The sequence below is a fragment of the Lagopus muta genome, chromosome Z, assembly GCF_023343835.1.
Source record: "Lagopus muta isolate bLagMut1 chromosome Z, bLagMut1 primary, whole genome shotgun sequence".
Taxonomy (NCBI): domain Eukaryota; kingdom Metazoa; phylum Chordata; class Aves; order Galliformes; family Phasianidae; genus Lagopus; species Lagopus muta.
The window spans coordinates 41,387,683-41,401,653 of record NC_064472.1 but is presented as its reverse complement, the minus strand read 5'-3'; the positions used below and the strand labels follow the sequence as shown (position 1 = coordinate 41,401,653).

Below are 13,971 nucleotides of genomic sequence, written 5' to 3'. Positions count from 1 at the left end.
TCTGCAGCTCTTTCAGGAAACACTCAAAAGTTTAATGCAAAAAAAAAAAAAAAAAAAAAAAAAAAAAAAAGTAAAAGTAGAGGCAGAGGAATTCAGTATTTAAGACTATTAACCAAGTCATTTCAATTCATATAAACAAACATGATGTACATAGTGTAGCTTTGCTTGGATACCACTCCCAATAATTTCCTGAGCAATGCACCATTTCTCACAGCAACTGCTTCTGGGCAAAATCATGGAAGAGTAGGAAAACTCATTTTTATTAGTCTGATCTGGTTTCAAGGTCTTTCCTTGCATCCTCCCCATGGTAAGGTTTTTAATACTGATGAACTTTAATTCCCATCTTCTGGGCAAACTGAAGCAGAGGCACTGCAGCAGGGTATTTAAAATGCACAGTCAGATGGCTTGCAACTGCAGGCAGAATTAAAATGAATAAACCTGCTTTAGCAAATCTGTTACTCCGTCATGATCATCTTTAACCCAGCAGGATCAGAACCTTCGACATTCTTTGAAATATCACGGTTAGATGATTATTTAACACAATAACTTACACCGGGCTAATAGACTGATACATACCACTAAATCTGTAAGACGAAAAAAAGTGTACACAGAACAACGCGTACAATGGTCAAGAGCACAGTCTCCATGTATGATGTTCCGTCCCAAAGACAGAATTTGGTTGGCAAGACTCAGGATACTCAGTACAAAAGCTAAACATGACAAAAGAAGTAAATCTACTTCAGCAATCACAAAGCTATCTGCACAATTAATGTAGAGGCAAGATGAAAAAAGTGAACGATCCCACAAGTATTCACAATTCTGAACTCTTTTTCTCTTATTTTCTGTAATGATAAATCAAAACAAACTAAAGAACTGAATAAAACTCAACACTTTAGCGAGAGAATGACTGTTCATTACTTTCGCAATGCCACTGAGAAATAACGTAAAACTGAGTGGTGCATTTTTTCAGCCAAAGCATGCCATTATTTCTTCCCTTGTTTCAGCCACCTGCAGGTTTTGTGCAAGCAGGTATTTAAAAACTTTCTTTACTAGCTTTGATCAGAAATTTCATTTACACAATCCACGTATTTTCTTTAAGAGACCTTTGCTAGAATAGCAAAGCTACTTTTTATTGTAGTTACTATCTGAAGTATTACAAGGCAATAGAGGTAGCAAAATATATTACAAAAAAAAAATAAAATAGTGAAAACATTAAGATACCAAAGTATTAGCATTCTCAAAAGGCAGGTAGTCTAGGAGCTTCAGGACCCATATATGAAAATATTCCTTAGTGGAAAAAAAAATAAATAAATAAAAAGTGAAACAGCCCAACACTAATCTGTTTGCTTACCTACTTGTTTGTCTCACTGCTGCTGTGAACTAAGTGGAAATAAATGAATTCATCCCTAACAAGGGAGAAAACTGATTTAGGGGAAAAAAAAAAAAAAAAAAAAGAACCTTTCATCAGCGCTTAGCCAAATGTTAGATCATGACTCAGGTGCTCATATAAATACAAAAAAAAATTCTAAGTCTTAGGTGCTTTTAATAGTCACTTGATCCTTCAGTTTTAAGCCTCACTCAGGGTTGATATTTGCAAGTACATTTATTTGCAAATATAAGGTGATGAGCCTAAGGGGGAACGAAGCAAGAGAAAGAAATAGGATTTACAAGAGTATTTCAAGCAACCCTGGAAGCTTAAGTTCAAAAATGAATTAAAAGCATCAGTGAACTAAACTGCTCAACAACTGTGCTGAGATTTCTTTACCCCTACTATTTTATGGCAGCACTTAGCTATGAAATGATGTGTATTTGTCAGAGTGGTACTGACGTAAACTCCTTCAGCCCGTTTATTTTTAAAGCGAAACCCACACATCTGGTTATGTTTATAATCAGCATTTTCTCACAATAGTCACTAAAAATCAGCAAGGTTCTTTGTTACATTTACTTTAAGGAGAAACAAATACAGTTTAAATAATTCATTTAAATTCTTATATGTTATAGGTTTAAACTGCATGCCAAGGTTATAAACCACTAAAACGGAGAAAAGCAAACAGCCTTGGTACTGCAACACCTTGTTTGTAATTCATCACATTAATGCAACTATTTTTGTTTTTTACAGAACTTTATTACATGATATTCAGATAATTTAAAAAACTCCACTTGATTTTTTTTTTTTTTTTTTTTAATACTATATAACATCATTCAGTGTTTGCACTTCCCCATGCTTCAAAAATGAAATTCCCCATCTTCAGTGCTACATTCTGGAGTTAACATGAGACTTCTGAAGCATGCTTGTACGGAAAAATCCTCATATTTTTACACGCTGCCTCTGTGAGTGTCCTTATGGAACCTCTTCTGTATGCGAGTATTGTTAAGGAAGCAGCTCTTTATCACAAACAGGTGTTGGTGACCAAGGGTTGCACTGACACCATCCCTCTAAAAGGAATACACGAGGGGTTATATCAAGCTCAGCATTTCCACAACTAGCAGGCTAGAACCGTTTTCTCTGTGAAGAATTTTAAGAAAACACAATAGATAATTTCTGATTCTGTCTTTATTTTCTCTTGTAAAATAAATCAAGTACCCATGTCTGTAAGCACAAGCATGGTGCCAGTTTCAGTAGTCCAGAAGCCGAAAACTGAATTCCAGAACATTTCACACATTCTTCCCAAAATCTTTTTCAAGCCTAAATAAAGAATTCGGACCTGAAATTTATGGTTCAGTATACCACATGCCATTCTACCACGATATCCAACAAGTCAGTACGACAAGGCTGTCCAACAGGCACCTGATGTAGAAAAAGGTTCTGCATGTGCCTGCACAACGAGTACGCTACTGTTCCTTTAAGCGTCCCTGATAACATGCCGCTCCTTTCCATCCGCAGTCCCACGGCTCAGAGCCCCCCTGGGCAAAGCCGGGCCGCCAGACCGCCACCCCCGGGGCACTCAGGGCATCCCCTGCCCTCGGCACAGCCCTGCAGTAACGTGACACTGTCCGAGCTTTGCAATCGCTGACATCAACACCGGACACAGATTCGGCCCTGTGCCGCCAAGAAATGCCGCAACCCTATCCTACAGGAGCGGGGAGGACGACGAACTTCGAAGGGCTGAGCCGCAGGGCGAAGGAACGGGTCTGCCCGTTGCCCACCGCGCCCCAGCACCGCTGCCGGCCCTGTTTCCGCAGCTCCCAGACTGGCCACAACGGCACAATGAGAACTTCTGTCCCCGCCGCCGCCGCCGCCGCCCCACACCCACCTGCCGAGATCCTCGCCGGTCTCATAGTGCTCCTCCAGGTTCTCCTGCCGGAACACCGTCATGGTAGCGTCGCGCCACACCGCTGACCACCACTTTCAGCCCCTGCTCCACGCCCTCATCACCGCCACGCCGGGGCCGCCCTACGCCCTACGGAGGAGCGCGGATGTGAACGCCCGCCCTCGTCCGCACCGCCCCCGCCTCCCGCCTCCCGCGACCCGCGACCCCCGCCCCTTCCCCGGGGCACCGCCTACCCGCCCGCCGCATTCCACCGCGATTCCGCTACCCAGCAGCGGCTGGGCACTCCCCGGCCTCCCCGCACCTGACCCCGGCGAGGCGAAGCGGGAAGGAGTTGCCCTGTTGGCTGTCGCGCTAGGACCTGCCTGGCGGCAGCACGCCTTCCCCACGACCGGTCGGTCGGAACTCGATCGTTCGATCCCCTGCCTCCTCGTCCTCGTGGAACGGCGCCCCAAGCGCTATGCAGTCGCTCCAGGCACAGCACAAGGCCGCCTCCCCTCTGCCAATGGGAAAGTGTCGCCGCCCCGCCCCCGGCCCCGCCGAGAAGAGCGGGCGGCGGCCGCGGCGCTGCCCGGCCCTGGGAGATGGCGGTCGGGCGTGCGCAGCCGCCATTGTGTGGGGGCGTAGGCCGCGGCCCGTCTGTACCCTGCTATGCCGAGGCGGGAAGCTGGCTCCGCGCCGGGCGTTGGCTGTAGGGCTGTACGGCTGTACCCGGCGTGGGGCTCTGTGTCGCTGGGCCACGTGAAACCCATTGCTTTGTTGCTGCCATGCTGCCTGCTTGTTGCCCGTTTGCCCTTCCCTGGTTTCCTGTGCTCTGTGGCTACATGGTTTTGGCCTGCCCTGTTCTGTAGCGTATAGCCCAGTGCTAGGTTGGAACTTAGCTGCATACGTTTCTTTATAGCTGCTGTGTTCCTTTCATCTTGCGCTGTTCAGCCCTGAGGGAGTGCATGACGTCAGGTCACAGAGCAGCTTTCAGCTCCCATCTGAGCTTTGTGATTCTCAGAAAGAGGATTGCTCATCAGAGGTGAAGAGTTCAACACAGCTGTGCGTTGTCACGCTCACTCCATTTAGCATTTGTGAGAGCCCAGCCTTCTCTAAGCTCAGCACCAGGTGGGCAAAGGCCTGAAATCTCATGAGAAAGTCATGATGTGGGCTTGGATGAGCGTCAAAATTTTATGTGCCCCAAATGTTGTCGTCCATAAAATGGAGGCACAGGCATAGTGGTTGTGAGGTGCAGTTCCATCATGTTGCCTCCAAGGAGTGCACCGCAGGCACCGCACCAACCGATACGGAAGCAGTCAGAGTAGCACTGCTCTCGGCTGTGTTATACAGGATCAAGGTAAGCAGACCTGTGCACATCCCATATTCTATGTGTTTGTCTCTAATAGGTTCTCATGACTCACACATTTGAGGTGGTTGCATTGTTTGCACTGCTCAAGAATCTTGACAAGCATTGGTAAAAGTTCAGAAGTTCCTTTTGGCTTTGGAGATTTCTTCTTTGATGGATGCAAAGACAATCACTGCAGCCAGCCAAAGAGTTTTTTGGTGATTAATCTTCACATTTTTTCTTGTTTTTGTGATGGCCCTGGGCTCAGCAGGAGTAGCACCTGTTGTCACATGTATTTTGCACTACCATCACTGCTCATGTATGCAGCTCAGGGTGTTCCTTGCAACACAGCCCTGCACCAAGTAAAGCAATTGGAAACTCAGTGTTGGTTTAGACAAGTGCTCACAGTGGAATCAGTGCACTGTTTCTGAGAAAATTACCTAAATACATAGCATCAGCAGAAAAAATGCATTGCTTACAGTGCTTGTCTCATTTATTTAATAGCTCTATGGAAGGCTAGGCTGCTAGGCCTGGGTTTTGTTAGCGCTCAGGCCCTTCACTTGCAGAAACAGCTGTGTCTGAACACTGTTGCAGCAGCAGTGCACCAGCTGTGCTCCGCATGGTGCATGTGGGCCTAGTGGCCAATCTGTGCCAGGGCATGTGTGAGTGCAAAGGAGACATTTGCCACTCAGAGCACCATCTCTGCATCTTTAGGGGGATACTCAACAGGTGGCACCTGGTGCAGACCATTTCAGAGGGTGTACATACTATGCTCTTGGTGGCATTCCTGCAGTCCTTGGTCTAGGTAGAAGACCAGCCTGCCAGCTGCACCTTCAAAATTATTCTTGGCTTCTGGAGACAGGTGTTGGATTGCACATGTGATGAATGGGAAAAATAAAGTACAATTGCTGACAAATGCAGTTAAGCAATTTTGATTGCAGTTTATGCTTTCAGGTTTTACACTGCATTGGATGAAATATAGCTGACATTCTAGAAGACTGTGCTGCCGTTCAGCAGGAACTGGACAGGATGGAGAGCTAGGCAGTAAGAAATCAGATGAGATTTAACAAAAGCAAATGTAGAGTCTTGCACCTGGGAAGGAATAACAGGATGTATCAGTACAGGTTGAGGGATGATCTGCTGGAGAGGAGCTCTATGGAGAAGGACCTGAGGGTCATGCTGGACAACAGGTTGGCAATTAACCAGCTATGTGCCCTGGTGGCCAAGAGGACCAAGGGATCCTGAGATGTATTAAAAGAAGCATGGCCAGTAGGTCAAGCGGGCTGATCCTCCCCCTCTGCTCTGCCCTGGTCAGTCCTCATCTGAAGTACTGTATCCAGTTCTGGGATCCTGATACAAAAAAAGACTGGAGAGAGTCCAGCAGAAGGCCACAGAGATGATAAAGGGCCTGAAGAGCCTCTCTTATGAGCAAAGGGTGAGCAACCTGGGTCTTTTTATCCTTGAGAAAAGAAGACTGAGAGGGGATCCTATTAATGTTTATAAATATCTAAAGTGTGGGAGACAAAGGGATATAGCCAGCCTCTTTTCAGTGGTCTGTAGGGACAGGGCAAGGGGAAATGACCATATACTTGAGCATAAGAAGTTCTGCACCAATATGCGACAGAACTTTTTCACAGTGAGGGTGACAGAGCACTGGAACAGGCTGCCCTGGGAGGTTGTGTAGTCTCCTTCTCTGGAGATAATGAAGACCCATCTGGACACCTATCTATGCAACCTGATGTAGCGAGTCTGCTTTGGCAGGGTGGTTGGACTTCATCTCTAGAGGTCCCTTTAAACTGCTACAATTTTGTGATTCTGTGAAATGCGGTCTATCTTGGCTTTAGCATAGCCTTTGACTCTATCTCCCACAGTATTCTGGAGAAGCTGGCAGCCTGTGGCTTGAACAGATACACTCTCTGCTGAATAAAGAACTGGCTGGAGGGCCAGGTCCAGACAGTTACAACCAGCTGTGACCAGTCATGAGTGGTGTTCCCCAGGGGTCAGCACTGGGGCCTGTCCTGCTCAGTATCTTTGTTGATGACCTGGATGAAGGGATTGAGTGCACCCTCAGCAGATTTGCAAGTGACACCAATCTGGGAGGAAGTGTCAATCTGCCGGGGGGTAGGAAGGCCCTTCAGAGGGATCTGGACAGGCTGGATAACTGGGCTAAGGCCAATGGGATGAAGTTCAACAGGACCAAGTGCTGGATTTTACACTTTGGTCACAACAACCACAACAGGACCGAGGCAGAGTGGCTGGAAGGCTGTGTGGAGGTAGAAGATCTGGGGGTTTCAGCTGAGAATAAGCTGAACATGAGCCAGCAGTGTGTCCAGATTGCCAAGAAAGCCGATGGCATCCTGGCTTGTATCAGAAATAGCGTAGTCAGCAGGACCAAGGAGGTGATTGTCCCCTTGTACTCGGCAATGTTGAGGCCACACTTTGCTAACAGAACTAATAAAGTGAAAGTAACTCCTTGCTTATGTTGCTGTAAATCAGGAGCAGCACCGACTCCGGTAAGATTACCTTTAAATAAAAGAGGGTTAGGTACAAAGATTTATAACAAAAAGCGTATTTGCGAAGGGCTGGATTGTGCCTGCCAGTTTACTGTGTCAACTAGTATGCATATATTTTGCTATGTATAAAATAAGCTTTCTTTTTCTCAATAAATATTATGAACAACTAGAATTTGTAGAGAGCCCTTGTGTGTCCAAGCACTGTTTAGTGAAAGGAAAGCTACAATATTTCTGCAAGCTCCATGATTCACAGCACTTCTCAGACACTTTTCCACTCCATCTAGGCAGCCTTTTCTACATTCAAACAAAGAAACAGAAACAAATACAAAAACAAACAATCAAACAAAAAAACATCACTAACAACAACAGACAAACAGGTATGCTAAGTACATTGTTGTACAATAAATATTATTGAGATTACTGGCTGGTCTGTTTCCATCAACCAGGTAAAATACCTCCCCTAATAATGTAAGATAGACCTGACAGTGAAAGATGTGAGTCACTTAGAAAGGCTATTGTTTCTTTTGCATATGGTTTTCTTTTTAAGAGATCAGTGTTTGCTTCTGACATGACTATAAAAACAATTTCCTGGGTAATGTGTGATGTTTTCTGTGCTGATTCACAGGTTTTCCATACCTATTTTCATTTCTCACGAAGCACACTATGTCAGCCCCAGGAAATTGCTATTTTGTATGCTCTGTATAGTTAAGACACACAGATTGGGCAAACCCAGGGCATTGCTATTACAAAAGGAGCTCCAAACATGCCAAATATTCTTTTTACAAATGTCACAGTATAGTGGAAAAAGAAAAAAATATATATAAGCAAGGAGCTGACAAAAAGAAATTGATTCACCAAGAAGTATTGAGCAAGGCCTTTGACATGGTCCCCCACCACATCCTTATCTCCAAATTGGAGGGATGTGGATTTGATGGGTGGGTCACTCGATGGATAAGAAACTGGTTGAAAGGCTGCAGACAGAGGGTGGTCATCAATGGCTCTGTGTCCAGGTGGAGGCTGGTAATGAGCGGCGTCCCCCAGGGGTCTGTCTTGGGACCGGTGCTTTTTAACATCTTTATCAAAGACATCAATGGAATCGAGTGCACCCTCAGCAAGTTTGCTGACGACACCAAGCTGAGTGGTGGGGTTGACATGGTAGAAGGAAGGGATGGCATTCAGAGGGACCTCGACAGACTTGAAAAGTGGGCCCGGGTGAACCTTATGAGGTTCAACATTGCAAAGTGCAAAGTTTTGCAGTTGGGCCAGAGGAATCCAAGACATTTATACAGACTGGATGGAGGCTGGCAGGATGGAGACTGGAAGGAGCAGTCCTTGAAAGTAGCCCTGCAGAGAAGGACCTGGGGATTCTGATGGATGAAGAATTTAACATGAGCAAGCAATGTGCTCTTGCAGCTTGGAAGGCAAATGGTATCCTGGGCTCCATCAGAAGAGGGGTGGCCAGCAAGGGACAGGGAGGTGATCGTCCCTCTCTACTCTGCTCTTGTGAGGCCCCATCTGGAGTACTGTGTCTGGGTCTGGAGAGGGTCCAGAGGAGAGCCACAAAGATGATCAGGGGGCTGGAGCATCTCCCCTACAAACACAGGCTGAGGGAGTTGGGCTTGTTCAGCCTGGAGAAAAGAAGGCTGTGGGGTGACCTCACTGCAGCCTTTCAATACCTAAAGAGAGCCTGAAAACAAGAGGGGAGTAAACTCTTTGAAAGGGTAGATAACAGCAGGATAAGGGAAAATGGTTTTAAGTTGAGGGTTAGAGTTAGGGTTGATGTCATGGGGAAATTCTTTACAGTGAGAATGGTGAGGTGCTGGAACAGGCTGCCCAGAGAGGCTGTGGATGCCCCATCCCTGTAGGTTTTCAAGACTGGGTTGGATGGGGCCCTGGGTAGTCTGGTCTAGTATAAAATGAAATAGTTGGTGGCCCTGCATGTGGCAGGGAAGTTGAAGATTTATGATCCTTGAGGTCCCTTCCAACTGTCATGGTTTTATGCAGCAATGATCTTGGAGGAAAACTTCTTTTACTAACTATGATATTGGAATGCAAGATAACACTATATAATACAATCTAGTTGAAATTGAGACTAATAAATCAAATAAGATAGGAGAGAGAGAGAGTTCCTGAGACCAAGTCAAACCTGAAAATCTTGGAATGGCTAGGAAAGCACCCTCCAGCACCCATTGCAAGGCAGTAAGAGACCGCCCTACCCAGAAAGGCCAGATCCCATGATTTCTGTAAATGTATAGGGGAATATGTACCTGGAATTGGAGCATTAACACTTTAACTCCAGTGCACTACATGATGTTATGATGCAGAATACTGAAAAACAAAAAACAAAAGCATGACACCAACCCGGGCCATTCTGTGATTCTGTGTATTCAACACTGTCACTGCACTCATGTCAGTGGACAGGGTAAACTGGACAGGCTGCAGTAATAGCTACTTAGTGATTTAGTTAGTAAAATATGATTTTGTTAAATTTTGTTGTAATTTGTCTCATTGCTGTGTTTTGAAAACCACAGACATGACAACATAATGACAATGATGGGATTTGCTCTTCCAGAAGCACTCCAGAAAGATTAATGCCTCCTGTAATTTCCAGGTATATATGTAAGTTTCTTATAGAAAGAAATGTGCTCCATCCCCCCAGAGAGTTGAAGGGAATCTAGGAACTGCTAACTCATGTGTTTATTCAGAAGGGGTTGTATCACATACATCCCCACAAAGCAGCTCTTTGACAAGATGATTAATTGAATGCCTGACTTGAGCTGCAAGTAGCAGATTATCTAAGCTACTTGAGGGTCTAAATGCACATGTCATCATCTCCCTGTGCAAAAGTCCAGACCCAGAGTCCTGGCAGAGCGCTCCAGGGCTCAGGTTGTCCAAAAGTTGAATGTCACTCCCTTTGTGATGACGCCCTTGACACTAGCTCTTCTCTAGTGGAAAAATTGAACTACAAGTGGAAAAGGAAGGTTTGTATCCATGGTAGTTGTGTCTTTCCATGATTCTGAATTAAGACTACAAAAACGTCTTCCAAATGACCCAAGGATAATAACTAACTGCATTTAGAACTAACCAGAAATTATATATCTTTGGCTTAGCTTCTTTGCAAGTATTCTTCCACATAAGTTTGTGCTATTGTGTATTTACTTAATAGAAATCCACAAATGATAAATTTTATTTTTGCCAGACTATGTCTTTCTGAAAAGGTTTACTCAAAACATTTTGACAAAGATTTCTTAACAAGCAATTTCAGCAAGGTAAATGTGTAATTTGTAGTTGCATTTAGTTAAAATATTGCTCTTAATAACAATAACTCCATGTTGCATATAGAATTAGATTCTCTGGGAGACAAAATATTTGTCCTGAGGTATCACGAGGATGTCCTCTGGAGTTTTGACTTCAGGCTCAAACAGGTTACTTCCCTACAAGAACAAAACCCATCCATTATATAACAGTGTTTGTTTAAATTTATGGTGAATTTTACTGTTAGGGAAGAATAAACCTACATTGGAAAGAAGAAATCAAGGAAGCCTATTCTGCAAGTCGTTGGCAATGCTCAGTCTATTTCATGAGCTCTTCAGGAAAAATGAAGATCCAGTTTGTCCACGCAGTACAGTAACAGTACAGCACACTGCACAGTAAAACTCGAGTTTGGATGACCTGCTGATATCTAGACGCACATGCTTAAAATTAGAAATAATCAGTACTGCATTTTACTATTGTAAAATGATAGGTGATATATTGACTAGTTGCACAATATGAACAAGGCAGCACATGCTGTCTTACCTTCATATCTGTTTCCTCCTTTTCCTTTTCTAGGAAAATCACTACTATCTCAACCATGAACCAAATAGAAAATTCAGAGTACCCACACATAAAGGAAAAAAAGTTAATGTGGATAATGAAATATCCACATTATATATAAATGTGTATAAATACCCTGAATTTGCAAGGTCATTTTAACTAGAATTTCAGCTGTTTGGGTTATTGGCTGTACTGCCTGTAATGAAGAGTAGTCAGCCAATTGTTTTTCAGGGACCAAAAAATAGTTAAGCTAGCAAAGGGCCTCAGTTCCCATCCGGGTCCTTGTATGGGAACTGCTGAATCATGGCCTGAATCTCTGATTGACCATCTGAGGTGAGCAATGAGTCAGCCCTGGGAGAACAGGTGAATTCTGGCTCCACCCTCTCATAGATGCCATTTAAGAGCTGACAACCAGTAGGGAAGGATCTTTTTTGGAGATCACTCCTCTTGGAGTCTTCTCAGTGAGCTGAGGATGAGGTAAGTTTTCATCTGTTCTTCTTTGGTGTGATAGCAAGTTTAACCTGACTTTTCTGAGTATTTCTTAATAATAATGTCTGTATGCTCATTGATTATACAGGCCTCTAGATGCAGGGGAGCTGGCATCTCTTATCATGCAAGTAGCCATGCAATCTCCAGTTCTTTTCCTTAAGTGGCTTGGGCATAGTGGTCCTGGTCACCTGAGGAGAGTTTTTCCTTTTGTTAGGAGCTATGAAATCTTCTGAGATCTATGTTCTTGTTGGTACTTGTTAAGTAAGTCTTACCCCTGCTTTTTCTAGGGGTGTTTTGAAGCTTTTGATTTTCCTTCAGCTCCTTCTATATCTGAAGGACATGATTGGGTGGGCAATCAATCTTTGCAGATTGAAGACTAGCCTGGATTAAATTGTTGAACATCTGTTTTTGGAATACCTATGTGGATTCTGATTGAGAAGCCCCTAGGGTGGGTTTCCTAGTTTTACTTATACAGAAGACCTCTTCCTCTTCTGAGGTCAGGATATTGTGCCTGGTCTGAAGGCGCTCTGTTTGTTCTAGATCAGCCACCAATTGCGCAGCTTGTTGGAAAATGGCCTCTGAGGTTACCAAAGGGTTTAGTATGAACACTAGTGTTCCATACTGATGGGAAGGAGCTTATTGTAGGATGATGTCCCTTATCCCTGCCAAGAACTTAACCAGGTCTGGACTCTTAAGGGCACCATCATAAATTGTCTCCTTCATTCCCAGTTCTCTGTTATAATTTGAAGTTCTTCCATCAACATTCATAGACCAGTATTTATTGAGACATCACTTTTATTTAGCCATGTGATTCTACATGCAGCCATTATCCATTGAATAAGAGAATGATTTTCTTCATTATGCATTACAATCACATATAGACTTTGTCTGAGGGCCAGGTGTGTGGTGATGGATGCAAGTTCAGAAATCTCTGGTCCGTTAATAACCATGCTTTCAGCCCTCATAACCTTAAAAGTCAAGCTGGTATGCTCTGTCAGCAGCTGTGTATGGGAATTGTCATATTAATGTGGGCAGGTGCTGCTGCTCAGGTGACAATTCTATTGGTCCGTCTTGGACTTTCTTTGTGTTTTGAGTAATTACTGGTCTTATTTCTAGAGGATCTGAGGTTCCCATATCCTCTTGTTGCATTTCAGTCTGCTTAATTCTCTTTTTATATTTAGATTCAACTAAGATCCAAGGATCCTGTTGATCTAAGTCCTTTTTCCCTTTTGATGATATAGTCCTTAATTGTAGAGGGGAAATGCCATAAAAAGATGAGGCAGTTCGGCCCACCAGAAATGTGACTTTATTTTCCAACTGTCTGATATAGTCTTTTAAAAGCTCCTTTTCATCTTTTAATCTTTGCTTAGGAGAATGATACACATTAATAGTTAGTAGTAGCAGCCATGCTACAGCATATGCTGCTACTACTCTTTCCTCTGTTGTTAGGAATATTTGTTCTAATTTATTCAAAAAATCTGCTATCTTGGAAGGGGTTTTAATAATGGATCATTATCCCTTATAGGTCCCAATTCTACAGTAATCTATGCAGCAGTCTGACACTGGGAACCCAGGCTTTCCCCCAGGAGTTCCTCCTTTTGGATATTAGGGGTCCCAACAACTAGCAAATGCAAGAAATAAAGGGAAGAAGATGCTTACACTCAGAAGACCTCAGGTGAGCAGGAATCTCCAGTAAGGTATCCTTTCTTCTACTGCCAACCTTCTAATGAGATCTGGGAAGGAGTGGGACCTGGCTCCACTCACTCTGGTCACTCAGGTGCACAGTGTGCACTTAAGCTCCCCTGAGTTGGCCCTGCCTTCCTTACAGGTGCTCAATCACTGTTGCACCCCTGTGTGAAAAACTTTCTCCTAATATCTAAACTAAACATCCTGTCTCAGTTTAAAACCATTTCCCCTTGGCCTATCACTATCCACCCTCTTAAGTGGCTGTTCCCCTTCCTGTTTATGTGCTTGCTTCAAATACTGGAAGGCCACAACAAAGTCTCCCCAGAGCCTTCTCTTTTTCAAGCTAGACAAGCCCAGTTCCCTCAACCTTTCTTTATAGGAGGGGTGCTCCAGCCCTCTGATCATCTTAGCAGCCCTACTCTGGACCCATTCCAAGAGCTCCATGTCCTTCCTGTACTGGGGGCCCCAGGCCTGAATGCATTACTGCAGATGGGGTTTCACAAGAGCTGAGTAGAGGCTTCTTCCTCTCCCCGATGGCCACCCCTCTTTTAATGCAGCCTAGAACACAGTTGGCCCTCTGGGCTGCAAACACATGCTGCTGGTGGATGAGAAGCTGGATAGAAGCAAGGACCCAAAAGCCCTGAAGGGCTTTTCTACTGGAACAGGCTGTCCAAGGAGGTTGTAGATGCCCTATCCCTGGAGGCATTCAAGGCCAGGCTGGATGTGGCTCTAGGCAGCCCGGTCTAATTGTTGGTGACCCTGCATGTAGCAGGGGTGTTGAAACTAGATGAGCATTGTGGTCCTTTTCAACCCAGGCCATTCTATGATTTCCATTACATGCAGTCATTGCTTTATACTTAGAAATAATGCT

General features: G+C 44.4%; 1 protein-coding gene across 1 annotated transcript in view; it reads right to left on the bottom strand.

The window, feature by feature from the left end:
• The window catches only part of DAPK1 (death associated protein kinase 1), a 94,982-nt gene extending 91,187 nt beyond the window's left edge, over positions 1-3,795 (bottom strand). Inside the window, exons 1-2 of the mRNA XM_048932137.1 lie at positions 3,574-3,795; positions 3,255-3,401 (exon numbers count right to left, since the gene is read on the bottom strand). Of these exons, the coding sequence (XP_048788094.1) occupies positions 3,255-3,316 (62 nt within the window). The 5' untranslated portion in view covers positions 3,317-3,401; positions 3,574-3,795. The remainder of the gene's footprint in view (positions 1-3,254; positions 3,402-3,573) is intronic.
• Between the last annotated feature and the right edge of the window lie 10,176 nt (positions 3,796-13,971).